The 16,399-nt window shown below is 40.2% G+C and overlaps 1 protein-coding gene across 2 annotated transcripts in view; it reads right to left on the reverse strand.

Moving 5' to 3' along the window:
- The window catches only part of Dcaf5 (DDB1 and CUL4 associated factor 5), a 90,766-nt gene that overhangs the window by 27,167 nt on the left and 47,200 nt on the right, over window positions 1-16,399 (reverse strand). For both annotated transcript variants that reach the window (XM_090344350.1, XM_090344351.1), the window contains exon 7: window positions 198-264. In XM_090344350.1, the coding sequence (XP_090200476.1) occupies window positions 198-264 (67 nt within the window). The remainder of the gene's footprint in view (window positions 1-197; window positions 265-16,399) is intronic.

The raw sequence follows: 16,399 nt of genomic DNA on the forward strand, positions 1-16,399 counted from the left end.
CAAGGACAGTGCTCAGGCCCTGAGCTCAAGCCCAGTTAAATTTAGCTTCTAAATTTTATTTTAAAATTCTGTTCATCCTTATAAACTGCTTAAGTTAAAAGAGAAATATCTTCCTTCATAAGTTATCTTGGGTCACTGCATGCCAAAGACAAATAGAATCAGCCATAACAGTGGATTTATCCTTAAGACATACTCACCTGCTTCTGGGTCTGCGGGAATTCTCCACATGTATAGGTTGAAGTCATCAGAGCCTGAAAGGATATACTGTTGGGACAAAAAAACTGTATTATTTTGCAATTGGACACACAACTATCTAAGTATAATAAGCACAACATACCTAATAAAACATGCAGATTTATGATATGACTATTTGTAGAGATAGTCCATGAGACTCTTTACCTCCAAATACTACTCAAAAAAGGCTAGAAGTGGTGCTATAGCTTCAGTGATAGAGCACTAGCCTTGAACAAAAAGAAACTCACAGACAATGCCCAGGCTCAGAGTTCACACTCCAGGATCAGTCCCCCGCACCCCCAAAAAAAGGCCCCCCAACGGCAGGTACACAGTTTCAATTTGGGATGAGAACTTTGTTCTGGAGTTGGATAGCAGAGATAGTTACAAAAATATGAATATACTTAATGCCACCAATGTCACTAAACCATATGTTCTCTTTGTGTGTGTGTGTGCCCATCCTGGGCTTGCACTCAGGGCCTGGGCACTGTCCTTGAGGGTTTTTTGCCTAAGGCTAGATTTCTATCACTTGAGCCACAGTTTCACTTCCAGCTTTTCTTTTCTTTCTTTCTTTCTTTCTTTTTTTTTTTGTGGATGATTAAAGGTAAGAATGTCATGAGCTTTTTCTGCCTCAGCTGGCTTCAAACTGCCCTCCTCAGATCTCAGTACCATGAGTGACTAGGATTTACAGGTGTGAGCCATTGGTGCTGGGTTGAACTGTACATTTTAACTTAATTTGGTTGTTGTTGTTGCTAGAGATTGAACTCAGAGCCTTGCACATGTCAAAGACATTCTCTATTACTAAACTCCATTCCCAACTCCTGCATTATATTCTTTTTTCTTTGAGATACTATCTTGTTATCCTCCTGTAAAGCCATTCAAATGCTAAGAATACACACATGTACCACAGGGCCCATATCATATATTTTAATTGGTAAATTTCATGTCATATATATCTTACAACACAATTCGATAAAAAAAAAAATCAAGGCAGGAGTAGGGGGTAGAATGGACTAAGACCTTCCCAGAGACACAGAGACACTTTTTTTTTTTTTTTTTTTTTTTTTTTTGTCAGTCGTGGGCTTTAGCTCAGGGCCTGAGCACTGTCCTTGGGCTTTCTCAAGGCTAGAGCGTTACTACTTGAGTCTCAGCCCCACTTCTGGCTTTTTTCCATGTATGTGGTACCGAGGAATCGAACTTGGGTTTTCGTGCATGCTAGGCAAGCCCTCTACCACTAGACAAAACTCCCGGTCCCTGGAGACACTGATGCTCCTTGCTAACAGCAATATCCTTGAATGGGATATTGCCAAGCAGCCACAAATTAGTGCCAGGGGCACAAGCAAATTTTTATGAGAGCTAAAAAATTCCTTCATATGAAAAAAGACACTATCACCAGATCTATTAAAATTTAGCTTTATAAAAAGCACTATCTAATGTTAACAAGCTTCAAGTAAGCAATTCGAAGAGTTCATCCATTTCCAAATAATAGCAAAACGGACTTTAAGTTGAGGGGAACTTACTTCCCCTGTTTTGACCCCATTTGCTTATCTTTTTCAAAGTGGGGGGAGGCAGGGGAAGAGGTCTTGCAGGGTCCTGGTGGCTTATGTTGGTAATCCTAACTACTGCAGAGGTTGAGATCTGGAGGATCACGATTCAAAGGCAGCTGGGGCAGAAAAGTTTGTAAGATTCCATCTCCAAAATAAGTCATACTGGAGGCATGGCTCAAGTGGTAGTGCACCAGCTGAGCAAGTAAGCCAACAGAGAATACAAAACCCTGAGTTTAAGTTGTGATACTGGTAAAAAGAATAAAAGGAAAAGCGAAGAAAGGGGGAGATGGGAGAGGGAGAAAAAAAAAAGAGAAAACAATGGGGAAGGAAAAGAAGAGAAAAGGAAAAAAAAAATAAGCCATAGAATTGAGTAGATATTTCTCCAAAGAAGAAATGTATCGTAGCCATATGGCTATAGTATATGATACAAATGGCTAATAAGTACATGAAAAGATACTCAACATCCCTATCATTAGAAAATTGTGAATCAAAATAAGACAGCACTTCAAAGCCAATATAATAGGTATCAAAAACAAAATAATTTCTCGAAGAAAACTTTTCAATTGGGTGCTATTCCTGGGGTTTGTACTCAGGGTCTGGGTACTATCTATGAGCTATTTTGCTCAAACCTGGCACTCTCTCACTTGAGCCACAGTTCCATTTACAGCTTGGTCATTAATGGGAGATGACAATCTCACAACTTTCCTGCCTAGGCTCACTTTAAACCATGATCCTCAGATTTCTGCCTCCCGGGTAGGTAGGATTATCATCATGAGCCACTGGCACAAGATCCAACAAATCTGGGTATACATTAAAAAAGATTGAATGTTACATAAGAGAAATATGCAATCTGTGATCCTAACTGCACTATGCACAATAGCCAAGTAGAAAAACCCAAATGTTGTTAACAAGAATAAACAAAATGTGATATATACATATAAAGGTTATTATTTAGCCTCAAATAAGGAAATAAGGCTATAATACAGACAAACCCTGACGTTGCTGCATAAAGTGAAATAATCCAGTCACAAAGGCAAATAGTGTATAATTCTGCTCATGTGAGATGCCTAGAATAACCAAACTACAGAGACCAAGTACAACAGTAGTTGCCAGAGTTTGAAGAGTTAGTGTTTAAAGGATATAAAGTATATATTTGGGATGATAAAAAAAAAGTTCTGGAAATAGGTAGTGGTAGTTGGTTATATAACAATGTAAATGTACTTAACAGACTCAATTGTACACTTAATTTTTTTTTAACTTCAAGAGAAACAGAGGAGGGGAATGAATCACTGCTCTGGCTTTTACAGTCCATCTAATAACTCCCTAAAATTTATAATACTGTCTGATCAACACTATCAAAAAACTAGGGGGCCAGGAGTTTGGCCTAGTGGTAGAATGCTTGCCTAGCATACACAAAGATCAGTGTTTGATTCCTCAGTAACACATACACAGAAAAAGCTGGAAGTGATGCTGTAGCTCAGGTGGCAGAGCACTAGCCTTGAGGAAAGTCCAAGGACAGTGCTCAGGCCCTGAGTTCAGTCCCCAAGATAGGCAAAAAAAGAAAAAAAAAAAAGAAAGGAAGAAAGAAAGAAAGAAAGAAAGAAAAGGAAAAACAGAAAAAGAAAACTAGTTTTTTGTTTTTTTTTTTCCCCTCACAGACTGTTTGGCAAAACAACCTATTATAAAACATGCCAGAAGTCTGCTGCATACAAAGATGTAACAGTTCCCAAGGAGCTCAAATAAAGTGCAAAATATAAAACATGCAGGTATGTAAAAAGCATTCCGTGAAGTAGAAGTCAATAGGTACCACTAAGAGAAACATGCAGCCTAGTGATTCATAGAAAAGTCAAGATGAGGGATTTGAGTACTGAGCTAGCTTTAGAGAAAGATGTGGTTTTAAAGGCCAGGCACTGAACAAGGTGCTGGTAGCTCACGCCTATAATCCTAGCCACTCATGAAGCTGAGATCTGAGAATAACTGCTGGAAGCCAAAACCAGCCCAGGCAGAAAAGTCCATATGCAACTCTAATCTCCAATTAACCACCAGAAAACCAGAAGTGGAGCTGAGGCGCAAAATTGTAGAATGATAGCCTTGGGTGAAAAAAACATGATGACAGCACCCAGGGCCTGAGTTCAAACCCTACAACAGACCAAAAAAATAAAAGAATAAAGAATAAAAGAAACAAAAATGGTTCTCCTGTAATTAACTATTTCAAAAGGGACAGGAATCATGGTGCAGCTACCTCTTGATAATCTGTTCAACTCAAGACTTGTGCACTGGCCTGATCCCCAGCTATCTGTATCTCTTAGCCTGAGGGTTTGCTCTTAAGCTCAAGCATCAGCAGACTGCTACAGTGAATGATCATGCTGCAGGAACAACACTCAATGACAAGGATGGACGAATAGTATCCCAGCTTCCATCCTCCTCTAAATCAAACTTCAGTTGATCACAGTGGTAGGTACATGGCTCACTAAAATTTATTTCCTTTCCCTCTCTCAATTCTCTGCTTTTCTACTCTTTACTGCACTTCTAAGTAAACTAGTTGGACCTGAAACTTGAACCCAAATGAAGGGTGAAGGAAGGGGGCACAGCACATAAACATAACTGCCCACTAATTTTAAGTATATATGATATACAGCTCGGTGCCAGTGGCTTACGCTTGTAATCCTAACTACTCAGGAGGCTGAGATTGGATGATCACAGTTCAAAGCCAGTTCAGGTACTAAAGTCTAAAGTCCATGATACTCTTATCTACAATTAACCACCAGAGAATTGGAAGTGTCACTGTGGCGCAAGTGGTAGAACAACAGCCTTGAGCAGAATAGCTCAGGGACAGGGCTCAGGCCCGGAGTACAAGCCCCATGACTGAAAAAAAAAAAAAAAAAGTATGTATGTTATACATCTCATCATACTGTTTAAAAGAGACTGTAAACTTTATAGATATAAATCTTGCTACCCATCCTACTTCTCCAGTCCTCCAAAACTAAACAAAGAAAATTATGTTTGGGGTTTTGTTTTGTTTTTTTTGCCAGTCTGTGGGCTTGGACTCAGGGCCTGAGCTCTGTCCTTGGGCATACCTCACAGCTAGCACTCTACCACTTGAGTCACTTCTGGCTTTTTCTATGTATGTAGCTTTGGGCATGCCAGGCAAGCACTCTACCACTAGGCCATGCTCCTGGCCACAAAAACTATGTTTAAGGGGCTGGGAGTTTGGCCTAGTGGTTAAAGTGCTTGCCTAGCATGCACGAAGACCCGGGTTTGACTCCTTGGTACCACATACATAGAAAAAATCCAGAAATGATGCTGAGGCTCAAGTGGTAGAGCTCTGGCCTTGAGAAAGTCCAAGGACGGTGCTCAGGCTCTGAGCTCAAGCCCAGGACTGGGAAAAAACAAAAAACAAAAAACAAAAAACAAAACAAAAAAAAAAAAAAACTATGTTTAAGGGGCCGGGAGTTTGGCCTAGTGGTTAAAGTGCTTGCCTAGCATGCATGAAGACCCGGGTTCGATTCCTCGGTACCACATACATAGAAAAAAGCCGGAAGTGGTGCGGAGGCTCAATTGGTAGAGCTCTAGCCTTGAGAAAGTCCAAGGACAGTGCTCAGGCCCTGAGCTCAAGCCCAGGACTGGCAAAAAAAAAAAAAAAAAAAAAAACAAAAAAAAAAAACTATGTTTAAAAAGAGGAAGGCTGGGCTTATTCAAAATTTCACTATCTCATTGTGAAAGATCAGTATTTTCCTACTTTCACAAGATAGGCCCCTGAAAAAGTAAAAGGGAAACCCCAGTCAAAATTCTGACTCATTAGACTGTCTTAGAAGGAAGAAACTACTACCACAGAATTAAAGTCATTGGATTCAATATGACAGATTATTCTTAAATAATATAGAAAATGCTTATAATGTATGGGGATATAGCAAGTTCTGATCTCTCCTCTCTTAAAATTTCTCTTCCACTTATCAAAAAAGAATAACGGGATCATTTCCAACATACTAGAATCACAAAATGCCCTAAGGAATTCATTTATGGCATTTCATGGTTGTCTGCTGGACCACTGCCAGCATTAAAAAGTTGGCTGGCTGGGAGACTGCTGACTGTGACAGACTGAAATAAAAATGAGTTCATTCCTTTATTCATTAAACAAATATTTACTGAATGTCTACTATGTTTTGGGCAGTATTCCAGGAAAGGAAATACAGAACTAACTAAAGGAAATACTCTTCCTGTCCTCATAAAGCTAACATTTTATTGAGCAGCAAAAGAAACAATTATATACACATATGATGTGAGTAAAGGGGGAAAAGTTTTGTTTTTTTTTTTTTTTTTTTTGCCAGCCCTGGGGTTTGAATTCAGGGCCTGGGCACTGTCCTGGCTTTCTCAAGGCTAGCACTCTACCACTTAAGCCACAGCACCACTTCTGGCTTTTTCTGTGTATGTGGTACCGAGTGATTGAACCTGGGGCTTTACACATGCTAGGTAAGCACTTTGCCACTAGGCCACAGTCCTGGCCAAGAGAGGAAAGTTAACAGCAATATATATATATATATATGAAAAACTATAATGGTGGGAGTAGTTAGTTTCCATTTCATAAGAGTCATCACAGAAGGCCTTTCTCATAAAATAAGCATTTTGAATAGAGCCTTGAAGGAAATGAGAGAGCAAGTTATGTGGATATCTAAGAGAACATTCTGGGAGGGGTCACAGAGTTCTGGATTACGTTAAAATATATGATACCATTAGAAACTCTTTTTAAGCTATGCCAAAGTAAATATGATTACAAGTGGTGTAGGTAGGAGCTACATTAATCTGTCCCTCCCTGAGAGCAGGGAGACAGATTCCTCTCCTAAAGCTATGTGGGAACAGTCACTCCAGCTGATTCACCTTCCATCTAAGTGAAGCCTGTTAATGGCTACTGTTCAAGAGGCCCAACAGGGCATTTGAACTCTTAGAAGGCAATCTCACAAATATTTTGCTGTGGGATATTAGAAAAAAATGAGTAAGAAAGCAAAGACAAAGCCAGGCGCCCTGGCTCAGGCCTCTAATCCTAGCTACTCAGGAGGCTGAAATCTAAAGATCCTATTTCAAAGACAGCCAGGGTGGGAAAGTGAGACTCTTATCTCCAATTAAGCACCCAAGAATACAGAAACAGAGCTGGGATTCAAGTGGTAGAAAGCTAGCCTTAAGCAAAAAATCTCAGGAACAGCTCCTAGGCCCTGGTTGCAAGCCAGCACCAAAAAAACCCCCAAAGCTGGGGGGAGGAATTTGGTCTAGTGGTAGAGTGCTTGCCTAGCATGCACATGCATGAAGACTCGGGTTTGGGTACCGAATATATAGAAACAGCCAGAAGTGGTACTGTGGCTCAAGTGGTAGAGCTCTAGCCTTGAGAAAGCAAGGACAGAGTTAGGCAACTACTCATAAAGTACTTTGGATCAAATTTTAATGAGATTTTGTGGGCAAGATGAATGATACTAATATAAAAATGAGCATGGGGGCCAGGAACATAGCCTAGTGGTAGAGTGCTAGCCTAGCATGCACAAAGCCCTGGGTTTGATTCCTTGGTACCACATACATAGAAAAGGTCAGAAGTGGTGCTGTGGCCCAAATGGCAGAGCGCTAGCCTTGAGAGCAAAAAGTATCCAAGGACAGTGCCCAGGCCCTCAGTTCAAGCCCCAGGACTGCCAAAAAATAAAAATAAAATAAAATAAAATAGGTTGTGTAGATTCATATTATCCACAATCCTTTCTAGCTAGCTAAACCCCGACTTACTTAACTATTCATTAATTTTGTTTTCTAAGCAGGTAACCTGTTTGCTGATCTGAATATGGTTTACACATTTGAAGTAGAGTTAACATGAGGCTGCTGATCTTAAATCCACTGTCTATATTAAAGTAGTAATTTGATACTTCCAGAAAAAACATACACTACTTAGGAGGCTGAGATCTGAGGATCCAAGCCAGCCTGGAAACAAAAGACCATGAGACTATTATCTCCAGTTTCACCACCAGAAAATCAGAAGTGGTGCTGTGGCTCAAGTGGTAGAGCACTAGCCTTGAACGTTCCGGGACAGTGCCAAGGCCCAGAGTTCAAGCCCCATGACCGACCAAAAGAAAAAGAAAAAACACACTATGACCATCACCAAACTGCACTCAGTAAAAAAATGAATATATGTGTATATTATTTGTATGTATGTATGTGTATTCTGTCAGTCCATTAACCTTTGTAGAAAACAGCTGCACTCTCAGATACTATTATAATATCCAACATTCCCTTCAAGAACTCTTGTACCTCCTGTGTTTCTTAACTAATACACCCTCTAAGTGGCACTGTGGCTCAACATGGTAGAGGCTTACTTAGCCTTAAGCTGAAAAGCTCAGGGACAGCACCCAGGCCCAGAGTTCAAGCCCCACAACCGTCCAAAAAACAAAAAGCAAAGTTTGGGGCCAGGAGTTTGTCCTAGTGGTCGAGTGCTTACCTAGCATGCATGAAGACCTGGGTTCAATTCCTCAGTACCACATACACACAAAAAAGCTGGAAGTGGTGCTGTGGCTCAAGTGATAGAGCTCTAGCTTTGAGGAAAGTCCAAGGACAGTGCTGAGGCCTTGAGTTCAAGCTTCTAGAAAGAACTCTGTTTGCAAGGTGTTTTGCTAGATAAATACCCAATGGAACTCACAAAGTCTATAAAACCAAAAAACTTTTTAGCAGTCTGAAGTTCAAAAACTGATTCACCCCAACAAGAATGGCCAAGATTTTGAACTCAGACAATGACAGATGCTAGTAGGGCTGTGGAGAAAAAGGAACCCTACTACACTGCTGGTGGGAATGTAGACTAGTTCAGCCACTCTGGACAGCAGTGTGGAGGTTTCTTAAAGAACTGAAAATAGATCTTCCCTACGATCCCTCCATACCACATCTGGGCATCTATCCTGAACATCATAACCCAAGATACAATAAGGACACCTGCTCAGCTATGTTCATCTCTGCACTATTCACAATAGCCAGGCCATGGAAACAATCCAGATGCCCTACTGCAGATGAATGGATACAGAAAATGTGGTCTATATATACAATGGAATTCTACATAGCCAACAGACAAGATAAAATAATGGCATTTGCAGGGAAGTGAATCATGTTGAGTGAGACAAGTCAAGACCAAAGGAACAAAAGGCGCATGGTATCCTTAATATGTGGCTATTAGATCCAAACAGTAGAAGAGTGAGGACTCAATAGTTGCATACCCAATGCTATGGACATGGTACTGGAAATATAAACACAACTACATAGACATAAAAACTTATGACTCTATAGACATAATGTTTTATTACACAGATTAATATGCATCTATGGCATACAAACCCTCAGCCTAATTTTGATTATGTTCTAAAATCTAAGTGCCAGTGATTGTATATAGGGATTCTCTTCTTGAATACTTGTTTGTTAAACACGTCATTTGAAATATGATGTAAAAAAAGGATTTACACATGGTCTAACATAGAAAAAAGTACTTATTAAATAAAAGCTTCCTAGCTGGGCACTGGTGGCTCACACCTGTAATCCTAGTTTACTCAGGAGGCTGAGATCTGAGGATCCTGGTTTGAGGCAAGCCCCAGCAGGAAAGTCTATGAGACTTTTTTTTTCTTTCCAGACCTGGAGCTTGAACTCAAAGAGTCTGGGAACTGTCCCTGAATTTCCTCAAGGCTAGAACTCTACCATTTGAGTCACAGAACCACTTCTGTCTTTTCTGTGTATATGGTATAGAGGAAGCGAACCCAGGGCTTTGTGCATGCTAGGCAAGCACTCTACCACTAGGCCATGCTCCTGGCTCCTATGAGATCCTTATCTCTTATCATAACCACCAGGAAACCAGAAGTGGCACTGTGAGTCAAAGTGGTAGAGCACTTTAGTAACAGAGCTCAGAGATAGCACCCAGATCCTGAGTTCAAGCCCAACAATAGACAGATAGAGGTAGATAGGTAGATAGGTAGATAGGTAGATAAGTAGGTAGGTAGTAGGTACATACGCTTCCTGAAAAAAGGGAAAAAAATCAAACTGTATCACAGCAAGCAATGCAAGCTCTCTGTCTAATACCTTTCTTTAAACCAAAGGTAAGATACATTTATGAAGTCCCTAGCATTGAAAAGCTTTGTATGAAAAAAAAGCTTTGTATGTTTTAGAAACATGGATATGAACAAAAAATGCCTCCCATCTGAGTAAAAGGAAACAAAGTAGAAGACATCTTCCTAACACACTCTAAGATAAATCAGAGGCACCATGCCAGTAGAAATAACTCTCATTGCTCTCTTGACAGACTTATAGATGGATGGATGGCATACTATTATAAACATACACATGAACATACAGACACAGACACATATACATATACAGACACACAAACATATACGTGAGTGAATGTATGCTGTGGTATTCATGTTTATACAGAATTTGATTTTCCAAACTTCTAAGAAGGAAATATACCAGTTACTATTCATTGAATATTGATCAACTTCTAGTTCTCTGCCCAGGCTCCTTCCTCAGTAATTGATTAATTATTCTGTAGTACATGTATGCCTGTCTAATTAACTGTATTGACTAACACAGAAAAACCAGATGGCTCTGTAGTTTGATCAGTAACAGAAGAGACTGCTATTTAACATTTAAATAAAACACAGCTCTTATTTTTCCTCTGACCTTTTGTTAGAGGGAAAAATATGATGGAACAATTTTGTAATGTGCTCTCTAGAAGATCATTTCTAGACAGATTTGCTAATTGGAATAAATACACCTTTGATCTTACCATTTATGCCAAAATTCTATGTGCTGCCAAAAATATTATCCAAAGCAATCAGAACAAATTTTCTTTGGAAATAGGTAAAGTCCTGCATTTATTTTTCTTGTGGTAAGAGAGAGTTCCAGTGGTTCTCAGTGAAAGCATGCAAATATGAATACCCATAAGATTAATACTATTTTTGCATGTTACATGATTCTTGATTCTTTGGATCACTTGCTGTTTCAGCTCCGTTAGGTTCCTGGAATCCATTGGTTTATTAAAATAAACAACCTTTATGGGCTCTGAGTAGGCAAAGTTCTATTAATAAAGAAATATTCCATAATGGTAGCCAATAATAGTCAAATAATCAGTAGAAAGAAACAAAAAATGGTTCTAAATCATGAACAGATGTTATAACAAAGTAGTTGGCATTACTTAAAGATAAATCTTTGACAGACTGCATTTTGGAAACCTGGACTTAGTTTGATGGACCACCAACCAAAAGGCCCTCAGCACCCAGTCTGCTCTCTGTAGTTTTGGTTTTGGCATGTGTGGACTGAGAAATGGGGTGGTGATATCACTTACTTCAGTCCATCTGTGAGTATTTATACTCTTCATTTCAAGCAAAATTCTCCAAGCATTCTGAGGAAGGAATAGTATTTTTCTTTGTCTCCAAAGCCTGAAGACACTCAAAACAAGAGGCAAAGCTACTGAAAGTTTTATCTAAGGAGGTTGGGACAGGTAAAGAAGGGCAGGAAGAACAACTCATCTTATTTCATTAATGTTTACTTCCTATGGGGGGGCCATACTTCTTTCCAGGGAGGAACTTATAATGTCATGTACCAGATCACATTAGTTCCATTTATTTCTAATCCAAAAAGAAATGCAGGTCTCCTACTGTTCCTTTTCAGCCAATTATAAATCAGAAAAGAGCTGTATATACTTTTCATGCCTTTGAAATTCCAAAAGTTTGTCAGCAAATGGACTAAACAACAATCTTATCCAAAAGGAAAAATCTTAATCTAGGGTTGATAAAACCTGAGACCCTAGGTTCTAGGAGTCTCATAAATCCCTTATGATATATAATTTTCTGAGATGACCATTTATAGCTTTTAGATTTTCAAAGAGATCCAGGGTTCATAGGGAGTTTGAAATGGCTGATTTAATAAACAAGTTGTTTTCTTTTTTCCTTCCTTCCTTCCTTCCTTCTTTCCTTCCTTCTTTCCTTCCTTCCTTCCTTCCTTCCTTCCTTCCTTTCTTCCTTCCTTCCTTCCTTCCTTTCTTTTTTGCCAGTTTTGGGCTTGAGCTCAGGGCCTGAACACTGTCCTTGGACTTTCTCAAGGCTAGAGCTCTACCACTTGAGCCTCAGCACCACTTCCGGCTTTTTTCTATGTATATGGTACTGAGGAATTGAACCTGGGTCTTCGTGCATGCAACTCCCGGCCCTTTCTTTTTTTATTTTTGAGGTATGATCTTGTTCTGTAACCCAGCCTGACCTCAAATTTTACATGATAAAGCTGCTTCAACCTTTCAAATACTGTGATTATAGATGGGCACTATCATGCCTAGCAGCAAGTTATTTTTAATCTACTTTTTCTTTATTAAAAAGTCTCGTAAGCCAGGTGTGGTGGCTCATGCCTGTAATCCTAGCTACTCAGGAGGCTGAGTTCTGAGGATCAAGGTTCAAAGCCAGCCCAGGCACAAAAGGACCTGAGACTCTTATCTCTAATTAACCTCTAGAAAATGGGAAGTGTGGCTTGGCTCAAGGGTAGGTAGGTAGCCTTGAGCTGAAGAGCTCAAGGACAGCGCCCAGGCCCAGGGGTAGGGTGGTAGCCTTGAGCTGAAGAGTTCAAGGACAGCACCCAGGCCAAGAAACTCTTCTGCTACAACATTCTCTATTGAGCTTAATCATCAGCTTGTGGAGACCATATCACCATTTGATCTCAACAACATAGGTAGCAGTATGCCTAGGAGGAAGATGGCAGAACCATAAGCGAGAAACTGAGTTTAATTCTGGTTTATCCCTGCAACTGATCACAGCATCCATTTCAAATTACTCTAGGCTTCAGCTTCATAAAACCTGCCCAGTTAAACTATCCCCAAAGGTCTAAGATGATTTAAATATAGCAGTGGGAAAAAAGGCAAAGAGATGTTTAAAAAAATAGCATAAGCCACAAAACAAATTAAAGGATAAATCCCAAAATTTGAATGCTTTTACTAGTAAAAGTATATTTTTATTTCAGATAGCATACGGCATTCCAGACCCCCTCCCTCCAAGTAGGTGTCATCAGGGCTGAGTGGCATATATATATACATATATATATATATGCACATAAAAGGGAAACTATAAAGTTTACAGGGCATTTCTCTGGCCTAGAAACTTACTGGTGCATTACTGCCCCTTTTCTCTGTCCATACTCCATCAATACAGAGAGGCTAAAGTGGTGATGTAATGTCTGAGACCAGGCCACATATTCAAGGCCATTTTGTTGGATTCATAATGTAAATGTTAGCTTTTGGGAGCTGAGGTAGTATGATTTCATTATGTTTTAGGGGTCCTGCCTGCCAGTTGTCAAGATCAAAACAAAAGCTTTTGTACAAGATTCCAATTCTCAGACACTCCAATGAGGAATCCTAAAAAACAAAATAAAACAAAAACTTTCCCATCCCTCTTTCAGCAAGATGTAGAGACTAGGAAACCTAGCATTAGATGAGACAAGAACAGAAGATTTTAAGCTAATCAGCCATTTCTGGGCACACACGTCACTAGTCTGGGAGAAGACTTCCTAGAAGCCTCAACTGCTCAGCTGGACTCATAATCTAGGGCAAGATCCATTTAAGGAACTCTGAAAGAAAGAGAACAAAAGCCAGTGCAGTCTTATAAGTATGCACCAGAAAAGCTAGCTGTTAAGAGATCTATTCATTGAAAATATAGATAGCCACCAAGAATGAAGCTTAGAACACAAAGTATACCCAGTCAGGTTTTGGGAAAAACAAAACAAAACAACAGAACAAAATCTAAGCATTTTATGAAACCAAAGAGAACTCTTGGGTTTAAGTAGACAAGAGTGAGAAATGTTTTTGCTTTGTTTTGTTTTTGATCAATTATGGGGCTTGAACTCAAGGCCTGGGTATTATAGGCTTTTTCCCTCAAGGCTAGTACTCTTACTACTTTGGAGTCTGACTTCTGGTTTTCTGGTGGTTAATTGGACATGGAGTCTCATGAACTTTTCTACCCAGGCTGGCTTTGAATCACAATTCTCAGATCTCAACAAGTGGCTAGGATTATAGGCAAGTGCCCAGTTTAGGAATGTTATTTTATTTATTTAAAAAAAAATTTTTTAGGGGGCCAGGAGTTTGGCCTAGTGGTTAAAGTGCTTGCCTAGCATGCGCGAAGACCCGGGTTCGATTCCTTGGTACCACATACATACAAAAAAGCTGGAAGTGGTGCTGAGGCTCAAGTGGTAGAGCTCTAGCCTTGAGAAAGTCCAAGGACAGTGCTCAGGCCCTGAGCTCAAGCCCAGGACTGGCAAAAAAAAAAAAATTGGGGGTGGGGTGGGGGGAGGGTAATGGGTACCAAGACATGTGAAAGGGTATCAATGTACGTGAATTAATGCACCTTCTATCTGGCAAATATCATGTAACCCTTTTATTAATTACAATAAAAAAAAGAAAAAAAAAATTTTTTTTGCCAGTCCTGGGCCATGAACTCAGGGCCTGGGCATTGTCCTTGGACTTTCTCAAGGCTAGTGCTCTACCACCTGAGTCACAGCACCACTTCCAGCTTCTTTCTATGTATGTGTCACTAAGGAATTGAATCTGGGTCTTTGTGCATGCTAGGCAAGCACTAGGCCAAACTCCCAGCGCAGGAATGTTATTTTAATACAAGATTTCTCACTATATTGCAAGATCAGAAGTTTAAGGAGTTGGACATAATGGCATGCGTATAGTCCCTGCTACTCAAAAGGTTGGCAGCCTTGACAACATAATAAGACCCTGTGTCAGGAAGGAAGGAAGGGAGGGGAGGGGAGAGGAGGGGAGGGGAGGGGAGGGAAGGGAAGGGAAGGGAAGGGAAGGGAAGGGAAGGGAAGGGAAGGGAAGGGAAGGAGGGAAGGAGGGAAGGAGGGAAGGAGGGAAGGAATTCAAATCTTTAGTTTAACATGGTTTTCGTTGATAGCCACCATAGTTATCACATTAGTGCACAGTAATTTTAATAAACATTTGCTTTCTTTTTTTAAAGTTGGGAGGGGTAGCCAGGTGCTGATGGTTCACACATGTAATCCTAGCTACTCCAAGAGATTACTATGTAAAGATTATCGTTCAAAGCCACCCAGCAGCAAAGTCTATGAGATTCTTATCTCCAATTAACTACCAAGAAGCCAAAAATGGTGCTGTGGCTCAGTGCTAGAGCATGAAAACTCAGGAGCAGTGCCCAAGCCCCAAGTTCAAGCCCCAGGAATGGCACTCAAAAAAAGAAAAAAAAGTAAGGAGGAATGTTTTTTGCCCCAGGGTTGACACCAAAAAAAAAAAAAAAGGAGGAATGTGGGTGTGCTTTCTTAAGCATGAAAAAAAGGTTCAGTAAAAACTAGGAAGGGAGCTGGGCACAGGGGCTCATGCCTATAATCTTAGCTACTCAGGAGGCTGAGATCTGAGGATTAAAGTTCAAAGCTAGCCCAGGTACTAAAATCTGTGAGACTCTTTTTTTTTTTTTTTTGCCAGTCCTGGGCTTGAGCTCAGGGCCTGAGCACTGTCCTTGGACTTTCTCAAGGCTAGAGCTCTACCACTTGAGCCCCAGCACCACTTCCAGCTTTTTTCTATGTATGTGGTACCGAGGAATCGAACCCGGGTCTTCATGCATGCTAGGTAAGCACTTTAACCACTAGGCCAAACTCCCGGCTCTGTGAGACTCTTATCTCCAATTAACCACTAGAAAATGGGAAGTGGCACTGTGGCTTGAGGGGCAGGCCAGTAGCCTTGAGCTGAAGAACACCTAAGGCCCAGAGTTCAAGTCCCATGGCCAACATAAATAAATAAATAAATAAATAAATAAATAAATAAATAAATAAATAAATAATCTGAGATCTAGTGAGGCACACAGGTGGCTCACACCTGTAACCCTAATTACTCAGGAGGCTGAGATCTGAGGATCACACTTCAAAGTCAGCTTGGGCAAGAAAGTCTGTGAGACTCTTTTCAATTAATCACGAAAAAAGCTGGAAGTGATTCTGTGGCTTAAGTAATAGACTGTTAGCCCTGAGCAGAGAGCCTCAAGGACAGGCCCAGAGTTCAAGCCCTAGAACTGTCTAAGTAAATAAATAAATCTGAGTTCTAGTCCTGACTAGGAACTCTCTCTCTGTCTCTCTGTCTCTGTCTCTCTCTCTCTTCTTGTATACCTAACTCATTTGTAAAAGTTTGTACAAAATAATCTATAATAGCTCTATGATTAGACTCCATCTGCAGTGATAGTAGAGAATATGAACATAGAGAATATGAAGATAGGGGCAGAGAACATAGCCCAGTGGTAGCAAGCTTGCCTAGCATGCACAAAGCCCTGGGTTCAATTCCCCAGTACCACATACTCAGAAAAAGCTAGAAGTGGCTCAAGTGGCAGAGCTCTAGTCTTGAGCAAAAAGTGTCCAAGGACAGTACCCAGGCCCTGAGTTCAAGCCCCAGGACTGGCAAAAAAAAAAAAAAAAAAAAAAAAGAATATTAAGATAAAGACTCATCATATTTCATACTTTATTTCGACTCTAATTTCTTAAACTGTTAATTTAATTTTGAAACTAACAAATTATCTAGGAATGCAGCATAGTCAAAAAAGAAGTACGGCATAATATCTGATCTATTTGTGTAGCCTGATTAA

The sequence above is a fragment of the Megascapheus bottae genome, chromosome 14, assembly GCF_031878675.1.
Source record: "Megascapheus bottae isolate mThoBot1 chromosome 14, mThoBot2.hap1, whole genome shotgun sequence".
NCBI classification, from domain to species: domain Eukaryota; kingdom Metazoa; phylum Chordata; class Mammalia; order Rodentia; family Geomyidae; genus Megascapheus; species Megascapheus bottae.